Below are 18267 nucleotides of genomic sequence, written 5' to 3'. Positions count from 1 at the left end.
TTAGCATGCTTGGAAACAAAAGCAAGCTCTTGAGAATGATTGGAAGGCCTTGATTGCTGTTCTTTTTACTCTGAAGTATTCCATTACTGAAGCAATTGCAGCAACAAACATGTTGGCTGAAGGATGATAGATAAGCCTAGGGATGCCCACTTGTTTGGTGGAACACTAACAAACTTGAAAGATTTAGATCTCAAGAGAGTAGCAGGTGCTTCAAACACGAGGCAAGGAGCATGGACACCTCCACCTAGCTCAATGTACTAGGCAAAGAGCATGTAGTTTTTATCTTAACAAGCTCAATGAAGCAGCATTTCATTTGTGGAGTCCCGACAGCTAAGAATAGACATGAGTGCTTATACTGGTTGATGTGGGCGTTGCTTTGTTTTCCTCTATAGAGATTTCCTTGGAGAGAGAGAGAGAGGTATTAACGTCGGTAGATTGCAACACGAGGGTATATACGACCAACGGTGGGACTTGAACTCGGGTGAATCATGGCCTTTATAAGAGGTTTTCCTCTATAGAGACTTCCTTGGAGAGAGAGAGTGCGAGAGATTGTTTAGGGCTACAAGGTTTTTTTGGGCTATGGCTATTATATATATATATATATATATATAGAGAGAGAGAGAGAGAGAGAGAGAGAGAGAGAGAGAATGTTTCTTGTTTATTTCATCGTACTAGCGAAAGAGAGATAAATCCTTGCCCTAATGAAGGTTTTAAAATTAAATCAACCTTTTACACATTTCCAGCGTCGCCCTCCCGCAGACACTGAGTTGCCTTGTGTGGCTTCCCCACCAGCCTCTCCCGCGGTCTGAATCTTCTCGGTCAGGGTCATGGTTGCGGCGAGCAAGAAGCACAGGCCTGCCTCCGACATCAACACAGACACAGTCAAAACTAAGGCTTCGGATGGCGCTGAGAACGATGCCAACGCTAATTTGAACCCCATCGAAAACGCCGTTCATCACGAAGATGACACAGAATCGTCGGAGGATGACGGAGGGGAGAGACGGAACGACACAGACAGCAGCGATGACGGAGATTGGCAGGATACAAACTCAGAAATTAGCAGCGGTGAGGGTGACAGTGAAGACGAACCTTCTGGAGACGACAAAGACGAGGCTTCCAGAGAGATCAGTGAGGCAATGTTGGACTATATGGGGGCATTGGAAGAGAACAGAGTGAAGGAGTCTGCAGAGAATGACCGGGATAATGATGCAGAAGAAACGGGGTCCCCCAGAGCTGCAGCAGAAAGTGATTCTTCTGAAGATGAGGTTAGTAAGCAACCAACTCAAATACGCTCGTGTGCGAGAGAGAGAGAGAGAGAGAGAGAGAGATTATTGTCTTCAAAGGATCCAATTGGCCTATGAGACCAAAAGTAGTACAAGGGTCCCATATGATACTGAGCCTTGCAAAAGACTATAAGGAACTATAAGACTCACACAAAAGGATAGACCAGCTGTATGTCTATCCTATCATCATCATCATAGTGAGAATCATACTGAGCCTGCAAAAGACTATATGAAACTCACACAAAAGGATAGACCAGCTGTATGTCTTATCATATCATCATCACCACCAACGCCATCATAGTGAGAATCATAGTGATGGGTACATGTGCAAATATTTTCCATCAGTACTAAGAGAGAGAGAGAGAGAGAGAGATCTTAATGTTCAAAGAATGAGTATGGGACTAGTAAGTTTAGACATTGAAGGTCTCATATACAAAACTTAAGACACCTTAGGATGCAATTTTATTCTTTTCGACTTTATCTGCATATTCCTGACAGCTCCGTGGTTTTTTTTTGGGTGCAAAACTCCCAGATAAGAGCTCATCCTTCTGTTAAGATTGCCCACCTTTTGAACCACTTGACCTGTGTTAGCTCCGATTTTGGTGGTTACTTGGGATTGTACAAGCTCCTCTTTTAAGGCCTATCTGTCTATGTGCAAGTGATTAACAGAGAGAAGGCAGCAAAGGAAGACCTGAAGTAACTCGAAAGCACATGTAGATTCCTGGGTACTGTAATTGTACGGGCCCACCAAAAGCTACGGTTGAAGGTTGAAACTAAAAAACAATGCTAGAATACTATGTTGCTCTGCCAGTCAGCTCACGACCAGCTTGACCTAGCCTTGGGACACCTAGGCACCTGGACGCAACCTAGAAGCTGCTCTGCAATATGTGACCACGGCCAAGGACCTGTTCCGATTTGCTCATAGCGTCTGGATACTTAGTGCTTGGGCAGCCTGTGGCTGATAAGAGGCTGCCTGTCCATCTCCTCCATCTAGGCGCAAGATAATCTCTTGTTACATGAGCTAGTGGAAGATGGGTGATTAAGGCATGCGATTAACTACTTTGGTGCATTTACGGTAATGCTGAAGAGAAGAAAGGAGAGATTACTCTAGACACCCTATTGGATCCCAATAACACATTGACGGGTCCCCAACTTGCAGTGTATTTGCTTTATTATGAAGTTGGATTGAGCACAATGTAGATTTGATCCTTGACTTGAGAATACCCTCCTTTTTCTGGGCTGAACAATGCCTAAGAAATCATGCTGATCTGGGCTGAATAGGAGGCGGTACTCCTGATCTGAGCTGGAACTGTACTGGAGCAAGCTGCCTTTTGAGCGTTGGAATTCAGGGTGCGTGTTTTACAGGGCTGAAGCAAAATTCTGATGCTTGTGCTCAATCTCCGTGGAAGAAAGCTGAATTGTCTTGGATGTTTTTGGCGAGGATGATTGTGGGGACCTTCATACAAACTGAAATTGCTTGGTCGAGCAGGTCGTGGGTTGGTCGGCTAGCATAAATCAGCCAAATTGACCTTTCAATTAAAGGTTGGCTTTCACACGTGTGGGTGCCCACACTAGGCTGGTTGAAATAAGTCTGCTTGGTCAAGAAATAGTCTGCCAAAATGCATACAAGTTGTCTGCCCATAGTCGTGAAGATTCTCTCGTGTTTCTTGGTTTTCCCCGTGGGTTGGTTTTGCCGAGTTTGTTTTATCGTATCTTTTTTTAGTAATAGTTTCCGGCTTTCATCATGGTTCCCAGGGGCTAGTTGTTGGCTTTGAACCATTCGTCATTGTCAAATTTGGTTTGTTACAAGAGCAGTAGATGGCAGCTTGGGTCCATGCATAGACGACACTTGCGTATGAATAAAGGACGGATCGTGCTCCATCACGGGTGAGCCACACCAAGAGTTGACATCAGTGTCGCCATGACAGTTGGCATGTATGATGGTCATATCGTTGTTGTGCCCGTCGTGAGGATTCTTTCGATCATTGTCATGGGAGTTGTTCTCACCATTGATGTAACTATTGTCGACAGAAATGTCATGAGAGTAGCTATCGATAATCTTGAGGCAGTAGTCACATCTGCGGGTTCTCATCCACCTAGAATTATTAGGCCCTCACAGCTATGACCAGCTTATTAAAATGTAGCATATGCCAAGCTAGGACCGTGTAAAACAATGAGGCCTTCTTTAAACCTGAGTTTAGTGAGTCTTTAGCAATCCTTTAAATAACATACATGAACTATCACCTTGTTGGAGTAGGTGAGCATAGGGGAACCGTTCTGAGTGAGTTTGTAGAACTCGTCCTCGAGATTCGTCATCTACTGTGGAGGTAGAAACCTTGTCTTTAGATCGGACACGAAGGTGTCCCAATCATAGTCCGGTAAGCTAGTGTAGGAATTTGTGTGCAAATGGGACCAATGTTGCCACACCAAGTGATTGCATCATCTGTGAGGTGTGGAGCTACCAGATGGACTTTATCTTGGGGGTCGGTAATCTTGGAGAGTGGAAAATGGGGAACAAATTGGGTCACAATTGAATGGTTGCACTTGTCATTGTACTTGGTGAAGTTCGGTGAGGCACGGATGACGGTTGTTGAGGCTGTGGTAGGGGTTGTGGAGGACTAAGAAGGGTGGAAAGAAGTTACCAAAGTCCGCAGTGTCTGTTGGAATTGGTCCCTCAAGTCTTCTCAGGCCTGTCGCTCGTGGCTCGCCTTCGCTTCTCGCTTTGCGCACAATTGCTCCTCTTTGGCCTTGCGTTTGGCTTTCTCTGCCAGCTGTTCAGCCAGTCTTGCTTCACGGTCTCACTCTTCTTTTTCTGTCATCCATCGACACCACTGTTCCATTGGAACTTTGTTCTTTGGGTGTCTCTTGCTTGGGCAAGGTTGCCTGTAATTCTGCCAGTTTTTTTTTTCATTTGGTCTCTTTCGAGTTGAATCTGGAGTTGCCTTATGTGTTCCTTTAACTTCTGGTTGTCTTCGTCTTGTTTTTGGGGAAGCGTTTCTTCAAATGGTTCTTCTTCTTTGGTAATGTGTTTGGAGCTTGATGTGATCGTGGATGGGCAAGTGGTTTTTCCCGATCGTAGCTTTACCATCCACATGATGCTCTCACCCTAGGTTGTCAGGTTGAATCATGTCCCAAGCTTTGATACCAATGTAGCATACGCCAAGCTAGGACTGTGTGAAACAACGGGGCCTTCTTTAAACCTGAGTTTAGTGAGTCTTCAGCAATCCTTTAAACAACATACATGAACTTGAGAGATGTAGTCGATGTTAGAAGTCATATCCTGTCTTTACCAGACACCAAGGCCTTTGTTGTGGGTGTGCCCGCCCTTTGTAGGTGTTTCTCATTTTTTCTCACTCCCCGTATTTTTCCCCCCATTTTTCCCATTTTTTCTGTGGCTTGGGTGGCACTTCTGTGGTGGTAGGAGATCTTTGTAGGTGGTCGACTGTACCTGCAGTACCCGATTTCAGTTCTGGTGCTGGCCGACTGTGGTATAGGTCGTGGACACCTAGTCGATGAAAAGTCATCTCCTGTCTTTACTAGACATCAAGGCCTCTGTTGTGGGTGTGCTTGCCCTTTGTAGGTGTTTTCCCATTTTTCCTAACTCCCCGTATTTTTACCCCCATTTTTTCCATTTTTTCTGCAGCTTGGGTGGCACTTCTGTGGTGGCAGGAGATCTTGGTAGGTGGCCGACTGTACCTGCAGTACCCGACTTCAGTTCTGGTGCTGGCCGACTGTGGTACAGGTCGTGGACACCCTGGCATTGCTAGCCGACTGGTCATAACTGGCCGACTGGGTGTCTATGTGCTGGTCGTGGAGATCTAGGCCTGTCGGATGAGCAGGCCGACTGCAGTGTTGGGGCCATATAAAATGGCCCCATAGCCCCCTTGTCATTTTGTATTGTATTCGGGATCTTCTTGTGTATACATAGTAGAGTTATATGCCTCTCTCTCATAGATCGAGACAGGGCAGGAGTCAGCTGACATTCACTCTCGTAGGATGCCAGGTGGAGGTGGTGACATCATACGTGTACCTAGGGGTTACCTTCTCTGCAGCAGCCACACGCTTCACCATGGGTTCAGCAGCCAGAGCTAGATTGACACGGGGATATGCAGCATTGGCTATGCTAGAGAGACAGTGCCACCAGGCGCATTTTCAGGAGCCCCGGACGAAGGGGTGGCTATTTGACACATTAGTCACACCGGCATTGATGTATGGAGCAGCAGTATGGGCGCCAGGCCTTGCTACCCATTGGTAGACACAGATAGAGAGACCACAGGCCCTCATGATGGCACGCATGATACGCAGCAAACCATTAGTACCTCATGACATTATCCGAGCAGAGTTTGCTGCGCCTCCTATGATGGTAGAGGCCATATTTCAGACTATATGCCTGCTAGATAGATTCAGAGAGATGCCACAGGACAGATTATCATACAGAGCTTTTGCATCTAGACAGTTGGCTGAGGCAGGAGACAGAGGATCATGGTATGCACAGGTCACACATTGGTTCTCACAGCATGGCCTAGACATGGATCATCTACCACCATTCCAGTATGACAGGGATGCACCACATATCCGTCTCTCTCATAGTGAGAGGAACAGAGTGTTGAGACAGGATCTATGGCAGCTCTATACACGAGAGACATGGATATCGCCTACATAGCCTCTTCCACCGAAGATGCTATACTACAGAGATCACTTCATGAGTATCACTGATGATGGATTTATAGAGAGGCCTAGATACATGGAGGGCTTTTTACCACACGGCTCCCGAGTGGCTATTGGTCAGCTCAGAGTTTCATCACACCGATTGGAGATTGAGACTGGCAGAGCAGCACGGATCCCCTGAGAGGAGAGGGTATGCAGATTGTGCAGAGAGGAGGTGGAGAGTGAGGAGCATTATGTATGCAGATGCAGAGCATATACAGCCATCAGAGAGAGATATCCCATTTTATTCAGAGAGCCACATTCCCTACGCCAGATCTATGAGGCAGCAGACCAGCGCATACTGGGGAGATACATTCTAGACATACAGCGGCACAGAGAGACATTATTACAGGCTCAGACAGCTCCAGAGGGGGGGTGACAGACACAGATTACTACATTTTTTCAGAGATCCATCCCCCTCCCAGCCCCTACACGGCAGGGAATTACTCTCCAGAGAGTAGAGACACTTAGAGCCCGCAGGAGTCAGAGGACACCTGGCTTTCGGACACCACGCCTATACCAGAGAGAGATGACAGAGATCAGAGCTCAGTTTCACAGAGAGGGTGCGGAGCGACTGGCTCGCTTCAGAGCACACCCAGGCATGTTCTTTAGGGAGCTGTGGACACCCTCTTCATTGATGTATACCATTTTATACCCCCAGTATGGTACAGGATGGAGCTAGCTAGGTTGCATATCATGATTGTATACTCCATGCATATAGCTTTGCATTCTCCTAGTAGTAGAGCTCCATCCCCTGCACACCCAGATTCAGCTTTTTTATTCAGTACTTTTTCATTTTGTTGGGATGACAGAGGATACCCCATACAGGTACTCTGATTTGTCTCATAGGCCGAGTTCGGTCTTTTGGAAGACGTTAATAAAATCTTTCTTTCTTTCTTTCTTTCTTTCTGAGGAGATCTTGGTAGGTGGCCGACTGTACCTACAGTACCCGACTTCAGTTCTGGTGCTGGCCGACTGTGGTACAGGTCGTGGACACCCTGGCATTGCTGGCTGACTGGGTGTCTATGTGCTGGTCGTGGAGATCTAGGCCTGTCAGCTGCCTATGAGCAGGCTGACTGTAGTGTTGAGGCCATATAAAATGGCCCCATAGCCCCCTTGTCATTTTGTATTGTATTCAGGATCTTCTTGTGTATACATAGTAGAGTTATACGCCTCTCTCTCCATTGCTGTCTATTTTCTGCACTTGCTCGTGTTCCCAAATTTGGTCATCATCTCCGCTGCGTATTTTGACAGTCGAGACTACACCAGATGGGGTCCCAAATTACCCATTGAAAAGCCCTCCCCCCCCCCCCCCCTCCCTTCCCCTGCATTCAAGCAGGAGTACTTGGTTTATTTCTTTTGGAGAACTGAATACAAGCTGAAATGTGTCCACAAGACTGAGCGGACAACTGATTGACTGGCCGCCAAATGCAAGGACAAAGTGACCTAACGCTGGCCATAACTGTGCATAAGCTGCAGGTGATTGTGAACCTATCTCCGAGAGAATACACTGGCCCAAGATTGAGGGTTGGTGTTGTAACATGCGGAAGCTTCAGGGGAGATCGGTAACTTCAATGCTCAGAAATCAGCACACTTTTCGCGACGAACAAAACTGAATATAGATGTGCAGTGTCACCATTTGGTCCCTCACCTGTCTCGATCAGTGTTTTATACACTAGGTTGTGAACGGGGATTTTTCCACAGGAGCAGCAAAGCCACAGGATGGAAGACGCCTGTGTAAAGCCAAGTTTTGTCACAGAATGTGTGTGAAGGCTTATCTGGCATATTTCTATTTGAAGGCGATTTACAGGACATGAATCTACAGGATTTTACTCACTTTTATGGTTTATAAGGATACATGTTAACACTTATAAGTGGGTGGACATGTGGGGTTTTGGTCCAGGAATATATATATATGAGGTGGACCTAATCTTTTGAACCATGTGTGTGCAGTTTAAGTGGGCGCCTCTTTTCTCTCCCAAAAAGAGAGGTTTGTGGTATTTTTTGGAGGGGCTGCCACTTTTAACGGTGGGAAAAGCAAGCATAGGCTGAAAATAGGAGGGGGTCGACTCTATGAAGGGGGAGGGATGCGCAGATTGGGCAGCCATCTTTTTGGCATATGTGCTCACATCCCTCAGGAGGCGACCAGTTCTCCCTCTTTTCATCTCTTGGGGGTATGCGCATCCATAGAGAAGGGGACAGCAGTGCTTTTCTCAGGACTTGCTGGCCGCACAGAACCTTCAGCTGCAGCTGCTCTTTCCCTCTCCTGAGCGCTGTCCGTACAACAAGGTGGGCAGCAGTTCCTTCTCTCCTAGGCGAGAGTAGATGGGCAGTCTTTCTCTTCTGGGTGCAGGCCATACAGCAGATTGCTGGTCGCACAGGTGGGCAGCAGACAGTACTCAGCAGTGGGCGGGTGAAATCTTGGCAGGCGGGGTTTCTTTTTGTGCTGTCCGTACGATGATAGTGCAGCAAGTACAGCAGGTTCTCTCTTGACTGATCGTACAGAGATTCATTCGCCAACAGGGCATGTCCGTATAGTCGTACAGGGACAATACAAGCCGCACGTGTGAAGCGTAACGGGCCAGCCTTGAGGGCAGATTTGGACCAGATTTTGAGGACAGTTTTGAGGGCTGTTTTTGATCTATCTTTGCACAGATCTTGGGAGATCTTTGTGGATCGTGGACTTGTACTGTGATAGGCCATACAGTGGTACAGTGGCTAGGCAGGACTTCTCTCCCTTTTTGCTCAGGTTGTACAGTTGTACAGCAACTGGGCCGAATCAGGGACTAATTTTGGAGAGACAAGGTACTTGTTTGAGAGTCTCTTCAGGGCTGTTTTGGCAGTGTTGGGTTTGACACCAATCCGGGCTGTTGATTCATATTGGCTCTTGGAGCGGTTTGTGCTTTGATTCCTGTGCAAGTGTTTGCTGAGGAAGGTTGTGGAAAGATCTGGTGTTGTTCACACCCGCACCTTGGTATTTTGTAAAGCTTCTCAATCAATAAAGAAGTTCCTACGGGGGGCCGGCTGTTCCGGCTCAGTGCGGTGTTATTGTATTAAGGTTCTTCCGTTGTGTTGTGATGCTCTGTCTTTCGTATTTGAAGTGTTGGTCTATTCAATTGTTCTAGGACCCCTATTGGTTTCATGCAGAAAATAGAGAGAGAGAGAGAGAGGGAGAAGAGGACATAGTATTGAGTCCCGAATACCCTCTGTAGGGCCCCCACCACGGATGGTGTATTTGCTTTTATTAGAATGATGCAAATCTGAAAATAAAAGATTGAACCTGAACCTTCTTGGCTGAGGAGGATCCTCTGCCCTTGACCTTCAATTCTTCACCCTTTGTGTTAGCTTCTCCTTGGCTGTCCTGGCCCTTGAGTTAGCTCTAGCACTTTGTGAATTATGAGATTGGTGGAACTGAAGTATGCCCTGGGTATTTATACCCCTCACTGATGCTGGTCGGCTGGTTTTACCGAGTCGGCTGACTGAAAATAGCATCAGTACTGCTAAATTAGCATTAAATGCTAGAAACTCATGCGCATTCATATCTGGCTGGCTGGCTGGCCAGCATGCGCATCTGTTATGGGATGCTGGGCAGCATGTGTGGGGGCCGACAGGCTTTTAAGGGCTTGATGCCTTGTCAGTTGCCTGTCCAAAGGCCCTGGGGCCGGCCGACAGCCCTTTCAGCCCATCCCATGGCTGGTGGGCACAACCAAGGCCCTCCCGGCCCTTTGGGGTGGTTCTACACGTCCCCCATGCCCACATAATTGTTCTTGGGGCAGCCCTACGGGCTGGCCCCATCCCTACATGCAAATCCTACCTGTCTATCATGTGCACAGTGTGTATCTACCGTGTGCTACACGCACACAAGACTACCTTCGAGGTTTGGGGAAGCTTGGAGCTAGGCAGGCTGACTGGCGAGCTGAGTTAGGGATAGACTAACGGGCAGGCACCCAAGTATGGACGGGCAGGCGCCCAAGTGTGGACGCCTGATGACCGGCCAAGAGCCTATAAAAGGGTGGCCAAGGTTAGTCATTAGTCATATAGAGTCTCGCGAGATTTGTGAGAGCTCTATGGTCTGGAGCCTGGATCTAGTGCAGATGTGCACCTGCTTTACGCAGCCGAGGCCGGCAGCAATCTCGAGGCCCGCGAGGGTAGCTTCGTGGCGGTATGGGACGTCGCGAGGAGGAGATTGGTCGGTAGGTCAACCTAGTTAGCTCAGCTCGTGGCTCGGTGGGGATAGCCAAGACTGTGGGCTTGCCCACGGCTGTCATGGTTGGGAGGTGAGTCAGGCATGCACCCCCATGTTGTTTGTTTGTTTGCAGGTTTCGAGTCTCGTACCATGAGCATTCCACGAGGAGATCCGGTGGGGATTTGACAGTGGTATCAGAGCATGCCTCGTGAATGAGCAAGTCGGTAGGTAGAGAAGATGAAGTCGAAGAAAGGTATGTGTTCAAGAAGCTTGCTGTTTTGTTTATGCATGCTATTTTTTCACAGATAGTATGTGCTTTTTCATCAAAGAAACCCATGATGAGGGTGTAGGTAGATGGTAGGGTTGTTTGCTTTGCAAGAAGAAGGCTGAAGATGCTTGTGGAGTCGCATGAACGAGTCGTGTGAGAAAACAGAAGAAAAAGCATGTTCGCTTTTGTTGGAACGAGAGAGAGAGCGAGAGAAGCGATCATCGGCTATTTGCGGGTGTGCTGCTGGTTGCGTGCTGCAGGTGCAGGCGTTTAAACTAAAGACGCAGGCCAGGCTGGCGTAAGCAGGCGACCATGCCTACGCAGGCAGATGCCTATGCCTACGAAGGTAGGCGCCCAGGCCTACGAAGGCAGGCGCCCAGGCCTACGAAGACAGGCGCCCAGGCCAGGCCTACGCAGGCAACCATGCGCCGGCGGCCAAGTCTAGACGCAGGCTGGCGTAGGTTGGCACAGACAGCCACGAACACCTACACGAAGGGCGGCGCCGGTAGCAGCATAGCTGACGACAGCATGTGGCACCGGCAACGCTAAATTCAGGAGGGGAGCGAAGAAAAAAAAACAGTAAAAGCATTCCGCAGATTTGGGCTGCTTTCGTTTTTTTTAGTTTAATTTTTTTTTAAGAGTTTAAACACCCCCCCTAAGGTTTAAAGATGTGTTTTTTTTAAAGAAAGCAGAATATATATATATATATATATATATATATATATATATATATATATATATATATATATGTATATGTATATGTATATGTATATGTATATGTATATATATATATATATATATATATATATATACATATACATATACATATATACATATACATATACATATATATATATACATATACATATATATATATACATATACATATATATATATATATAAAACACAAAAGAAAAAGCTCAAGTAGCTTTTGGGGACAGTTATATAAACCCCTTAAGTGGGCTTCTTGCCACACATCTCTCAAGTTTTCAAGCTCTCAAGCTCTCAAGTTCCTTCGCACTTTTATTGTGCAAAGATCGAATTTTCTCTCCACTTGTCCTCTTCACGATGTCGACCCAAGAATCGGAGTTGGAGCCCCTTGTCGAATGCGAAGGCTTGCCGGCTATGGAAGATACCGATGCCGATCTTTTTGACGATTATGTGTCAAAATCAGATTTCCAAGAGTTCAAAGTTGCTCTCGAAGCTTCTTCTTCGGAACGTCAGGCACAAATCGCCGCCCAGATGCAAGCTTTGCAGAACTCCATCTCTCTTGACCACTACCCTCTCTACTCTTTCGGGTATGGATACCTTGGCCTCTGCTTTAGGCCCCAATATTACTCTGGAACCGTTCGGGGGTGAGCAAAAGCAGCGTACCAAGGAGATCGTGGACACTTGGCTACATAAGTGGCAGGTCCATTTTTAGTTTCATCCATATGATGATGGAAAAAAGATCCAATTAGCAGCAGGTTTCCTCTCAGGCAAAGCTTTGCTTTGGTGGAAGGAACTCAACCCTAAGCCAACAACTTGGGCACAATTCGAAGACGTCTTCAAGAAGGAATTCCTCAAGAAAGAGGATGATTATGATGTTGTTGCCCGGTTTACAGCTTGGACCATGACCTCGCAGCACCTCACTTATGAGGTCTACCTCCAGAAGTTTAGGGACTTGCAAATGAAAGCTACAAAGATGGATCCCACTACTCTTTTGGGGTTCTTCGTAGTTGGTTTACTAGACTCATACCGTTTACAGGTTAAAAATAGCACATTGGACGAGGCCATTCATTCAGCTCGTATCTACGATGATACAATGGTCTCTTCCAAGTCGAAACTCCTTACTGAGCAGGGGAACAAGCATAAAAGAAAGTTCTCTGTACCTATGGCTAACACGATTGAAGGAAAGTCTTCGGACCACCAACCTTCGAAGAATTCAAGTTCGACACCAGCGAAGAAGAAACGACTCCTTAAAGCTTTGAAGCTCAAGAAGGAGGGACGACGTTTTATCTGCGAAGAAAAAGGACACATGCGTAACGAGTGCCCAAAGCAAAAGGGTGCAAAGACCAACGCAGGACCCAAGCCAAAGGCAGCTAACCAGTTGTCTTTGACAGGTACGTCAGTTACTGAACTTTCTCGCCCTAGTACATGCTCTGATTGTCTGTTCAACTCTAAAGTATTTGGCTTGCATGATCTTCTCCGAGTTTATGGAGAAGTGAATGGCCATAGAATTCACATTCTTCTAGACCCTGGCAGCTCACACAACTTTGTTAACTACAAGCTTGTGCAGAAATTGAGTCTTGATACGACACCCAGCGATCATACCTATGAGGTACGCCTACCTGCGAGAAGGCAAGTATGGGATCGAAAGGTGGAGATGCTTCCAATTCAGATTCAGGACTACAAAGATACTCTGGAATGCTATGTTATGCACCTAGAAAATGTAGACTTGTTATTAGGGATTGCATGGTTTAAGACTCTTCAAGTCCAGATAGATTGGTCTAGTCATATTTTTTCTTTTCAGCATAGGAACATCTAGTATAGTATTTTAGGTGCTTGTATTCATCCCTCTCAGGGACCTCTTGTAAATACAGTTGATTTTGGAAATATAATGGATTCTTCTTTGTATACCGCTTTCCATTGTGTATTGATTCCACTTTCTTCCTTTCTCATCCCTTCCATGGATGTCAATAAATTAAGTGTGTTTGAAAGCAAAGAATTACAAAAGATACTTGATTCGTTTTTGTATTTCCTAAGGAACTGCCATCGGGTTTATCACCTGAACAGGCCGTAGATCATCGTATTGACTTGATCCCTGGCGCTCATCCTGTCAGTATTCCACCTTACAGGATGAGCCAAGCTGAGGAAGATGAGTTGGCTAAACAGCTCGAAGATTATTTGAGGATGGGCCAGATCCGTCCAAGTAAACCTGTGTTGCTTAGGAGAAAGAAGGACAACACGTGGAGAATGTGTATAGATTACAAGCGATTGAACAAGCTGACAATTAAGAATCGTTATCCTCTCCCTAGATCAGATGACCTGATTTACCGGTTAGCAGGAGCGAAATATTTCACGAAGATGGATTTACGTACTGGCTATCACCAGATACGTATTTATGAAAGGCATGTCGAAAGAACCGCCTTCCGGACTAGGTGTTCCTGGATGATATTTTGATATATAGTCGTACTCTTGAGGATCATGTTAGACACCTCACGATTGTCTTATCTATTTTAAGACAGAATCGACTATATGCTAAGTTAAGTAAATGTGAGTTTTTTATGACAGACATCATTTACTTGGGACACAAGATCACCAGAGATGGATTGAGCATTGACTATGACCGAGTTCAGAAGGTTCTGGATTGGCCTATATCGGGAACAATGAAGCAACTTCGTTCTTTTCTCGGTTTTGTTGTTTTTCTTCGGAAATCTGTGCGGGAGTACTCTCAGCTCATACTACCCATGACCGACTTGTTGAAAGGTCGTGGACGTAAGTCAAATCAGCCTATCACTTGGAATAACGATTTGGATATGGCCTTCAGACTTTTGAAAGATAAAGTCAAGGAAGCACCTATCTTAGCATTACCCGATCCTAGTCGGCCTTATGTTCTTGAAACTGATACCAGTGACTATGCCATTGGGGCTGCTTTATTTCAAGATGATAGACCGGTTACTTTTGAAAGTAAAAAGCTAGGCAACACTCAATCTCGTTGGCCAACCCTTGAGAAGGAGCTCTATGCTGTGATTCATGCTCTCAAGGTTTGGAGACATTATTTATATGGCTCCAAGTTTGTGGTATTGACTGACCATCAGTCAATCAAGTATGTGTGATGCGGATGATTTGAGAGGAAGGAAAGCTCGTTGGGCTGCGTTAATGCAAGATTTTGATTTTGAGATCCGTTATCGGAAAGGGTCCATGAATAGTGTTGCAGATGCGCTTAGTCGAATTAGAGAGGTGAATACTTTGTCGTTCACCGAGATTTCTACTGACTTATTTCAGTCATTGAGAGGGCTTTGCAGGACTGATAGTTATTTTGGTCCATTTTGGTAGAAGATCCAGGACGAGAGCTCATTGATTGACCAAGACTCAATGACTGAGTAGTCTACCATTCAGGCTGTAGGAGGCCAGTGGATGATTCGGAATGGTTTACTATTCCGTAATGGCAAAATTTGTGTATCAAAGATCCCGGACATTAGGTCCAAGATTCTTAAGGAGTGTCACGACGCCCCTTCTGCTGGACACCCTGGGGTACACAGGACGCTATCGTTAGTGAAACACACTTTTTATTGGCCAAACATGAAAGAGTATGTAGAAGATTATGTTCTCAAGTGTCAAATTTGTGAGGCAAATAAAGCTGAACGCTTTAGATAGGCTGGGTTGTTGCATCCTTTGCAAATCCCAGGTAATAAATGGGAAAGTATTTCCATGGATTTTATTACCAGAGCACATCAAGGCCACGATTCTATTTGGGTTGTGGTAGATCGCTTGACAAAAATGGCTAGATTTTTACTGACTTGTTAGACTATTACAGCCACGCAATTAGCACGGTAGTTTATCGAGCAATTGTTTAGACTGTATGGGTTACTGGAGGACATACTCAGGGACTCTAAGTTTACGAGTGATTTTTGGAAACTTGTTTTTGAGAAGTTGGAAACAACTTTGAATTTGAGTTCCTCAGATCATCCTTAATCTGATGGCTAGACTGAAAGGGTGAATCAGATTTTGGACGATATGCTTCGAGCATATGTATCCAAAAGACAGAGTTCATGGGAGGATTATCTTCCTATGTTAGAATTTGCATATAATAGTACTAAGCATACGAGTACAGGTTTTAGTCCTTTCATGCTGATGTATGGTTTTTAACCTAGATCACCTGTTACAGTAGGATTCGCAGGACTTCAGCATGATGTAGCACGTAATTTTTTGCAAGATATTTAAGAAATGTTACAAGTTGCGAAAGAATCTATTAGAAGTGCTCAAGACCGAGATAGGTTTTATTTTAATAGACATCGTTCACCCAGAGAGTTCTCTAAAGGAACGATGGTGTATTTGCGCGTTCTGAAAGATTCCGAGACTTTACGGATAGGTCGATCTCCGAAATTATCCCTTAGATATTGTGGATCATTTCGTATTACACGAAGGATTGGTTCAGTTGCATATGAATTGGATTTGCCTTCTCATGTGAAAGTTCATCCTGTATTTCATGTCAGTAGACTTAACGAAGTACTGGGTGGAACAGACCAGTTAGTTACTCCTCAAGAAATTATAGATGTCGAGGACATGACATTTGTTCCGCACGAATCTGAAAAGATTCTTGGATTTCGTGAAAGAAGATTGCGTAATACGCTTATCACGGAATACAAGATCAAGTGGAAGGATCGTGTTGAGGAGGACGCTACATGGGAGACATTGACTACTCTTCAGAGAGATTACCCTGGCTTTTTAGTGAGCTCAGGAGTGAGCTCTTAGAGGTAGGGGAGTATGTCATGTGCACAGTGTGTATCTACTGTGTGCTACACGCACACAAGACTAGCTTCGAGGTTTGGGGAAGCTTGGAGCTAGGCAGGCTGATTGGCGAGCTGAGTTAGGGATAGACTAACGGGCGGACATCCAAGTATGGACGGGCGAGCGCCCAAGTCTGGACGCCCGATGACCGGCCAAGAGCCTATAAAAGGGTGGCCAAGGTTAGTCATTAGTCATATAGAGTCTCGCGAGATTTGTGAGAGCTCTATGGTTTGGAGCCTGGATCTAGTGCAGACGTGCACCTACTTTACGCAGCCGAGGCCAGCAGCAATCTCGAGGCCCGCGAGGGTAGCTTTGTGGCGGTATGGGACGTCGCGAGGAGGAGATTGGTCGGTACGTCAACCTAGTTAGCTCAGCTCGTGGCTCGGTGGGGAGAGCCAAGACTGTGGGCTTGCCCATGGCTGTCATGGTTGGGAGGTGAGTCAGGCCTGCACCCCCATGTTGTTTGTTTGTTTGCAGGTTTCGAGTCTCGTACCATGAGCGTTCCACGAGGAGATCCGGTGGGGATTTGACATTGTCTACATAGCGGTTTGGCATCCAGTGTCATACCAAATACATAGAACCACTGACATCATTCCAAAGGGAGACTCACAGCGCGGATTGGCATTGTTTCATGTGTAGGACGATGCACACCTAACCTTGGACGCATGTGCAGGACAACGCACACCTGACCTCGGACGACTGGAGTGGAACCCTAGCTGACTCGTCTTGGATTGGGCTCACATGGGATGAAACCGACCTTCAGAAATGACGGGCGGTGAAACAAACACTCGCACACAAAACACTTCATCACCCATGGGAACCTGGAAAAGTAAAACAAACAGGGGAGCTAGAGTGCTCCTGCAAATAGTACAAGGACACCGATTGGCCCCAAAACGCAGTGGCGCCCCTTGCGGTATTTCTTTACTTGAACAAATTTGAGTACATAGTACACCTTGTCGAATCCTCTACCAATAGGATCCCTCGAAACTTTCACCTAGGACTTTTAAATAAGAACTCTCGTTATCACAGCAAAGCATTCCATAGAGAAGGCACACCTGTACGACACCTCCTTGCTTGAAAAGGTCTTCTCCATCTCTATCATGGATCCCACAACCCTTTCCCAAACAGCAGTAGGGCTGTACCAAACCACATGTCCTTCGTATAGTCACTTCTTGTATGTAACCTCGAGAAAACTAGAACCTGTCCACATGAATTCCAAAGACATGCTTTCCACATGAAACCAAAGACCTGTATGTGATAAACCATAGACCTGTATCCATAAACCATAGGCCTGTTTCCTCGATTCCAAAGTCCTGTTTCTTCTCGAAAAACCAATATCTTGTTCCCATGAGAAAAATCCACATATATGAACCATCCAATCACGGTGCCAAAAACCTAGAGAGAGAAAGATAGAGAACCTGTCAAGCAATCCTTGAATACACATAAGTCCAAGATGAAGAGCAACACACATCTCTTCCAAGAACATCATCTTGTGCATCTTAGCTTGATCCTCTGTATCTCAATCTCGTAAAACAAAACCTGCTTGCGAAGAGAGAGAGAGAGAGAGAGGAGAGAGAGAGAGAGAGAGAGAGAGAGAGAGAGAGAGAGAGAGAGAGAGAGAGAGAAATGAAATGATATATTAATGTCTCTAAGAGGCCATAGTGCCCTATGAGACCAAAACTGAGAGTACATCTGAAGTTGGTGTCTCATCAAAGAGAACAACTAAATGAGACTAAAAAGTGCAATAAACTGATTGTCCTACAGTTATAAGAACAGAACTGCAAGACTCTGAGATGATACTGAGTAGAAAATACTGGAAAATACTGAAAGCTGTATATCAGGTAGATCCATGTATGCTGTTCAGTTGAAGTGTTGCCCTCTCCTTAGATCAAGTATCTCCGCCATGGGGCTGTCTAGAATGGAGAGGTCGTAGAAGCGAGGTAGGCGCCTCTAATGCCGAGCAATAATGGGTGTCGTGGTCGGGATACTGGTGGGCGTGGTCGACGAGCACGACATAAGATAACTGCTCTATCAATGGTGACTCCCTGGGAGCGTGGTCGGTGCCCTGATGGCCCAATGGAGGAGGTATCAGGAGGTGTGTGGGCTGGGTTGTTGGTGCTGGCGCTGAAGAAATCTGTCAGGGTCCTCTGTCTAGGTACATCATGGCTCGGCCTCCTGTCTGCCAAGAGAGTCTCTCTGCGTCTCGTGAGCTCAAGTAGAAACAATCCCAGGCATCTCTAATTCTCAAACTCCATGACCCTGGGTAACGGCCCAAAACCCTCTCGAAAGAGGCAGTGATATCTCCCTCGGATCTCATAATAGACTGTACA

At 46.1% G+C, this 18267-nt stretch overlaps 1 protein-coding gene across 2 annotated transcripts in view; it reads left to right on the top strand.

The window, feature by feature from the left end:
* The first annotated feature begins 619 nt into the window (after positions 1-619).
* The window catches only part of LOC147605377 (Transducin/WD40 repeat-like superfamily protein), a 75158-nt gene continuing 57510 nt past the window's right edge, over positions 620-18267 (top strand). The window contains exon 1 of one of the 2 annotated variants that reach the window (XM_086793335.1): positions 620-1265. In XM_086793335.1, the coding sequence (XP_086649461.1) occupies positions 828-1265 (438 nt within the window). In that variant the 5' untranslated portion in view covers positions 620-827. The remainder of the gene's footprint in view (positions 1266-18267) is intronic. The other variant, XR_015265153.1, reaches the window with a different exon arrangement.

Source organism: Cibotium barometz, chromosome 59 (assembly GCF_041138505.1).
Source record: "Cibotium barometz isolate CiBa-2024 chromosome 59, ASM4113850v1, whole genome shotgun sequence".
NCBI lineage: Eukaryota > Viridiplantae > Streptophyta > Polypodiopsida > Cyatheales > Cibotiaceae > Cibotium > Cibotium barometz.
This window is presented reverse-complemented; position numbering and strand designations above follow the sequence as displayed.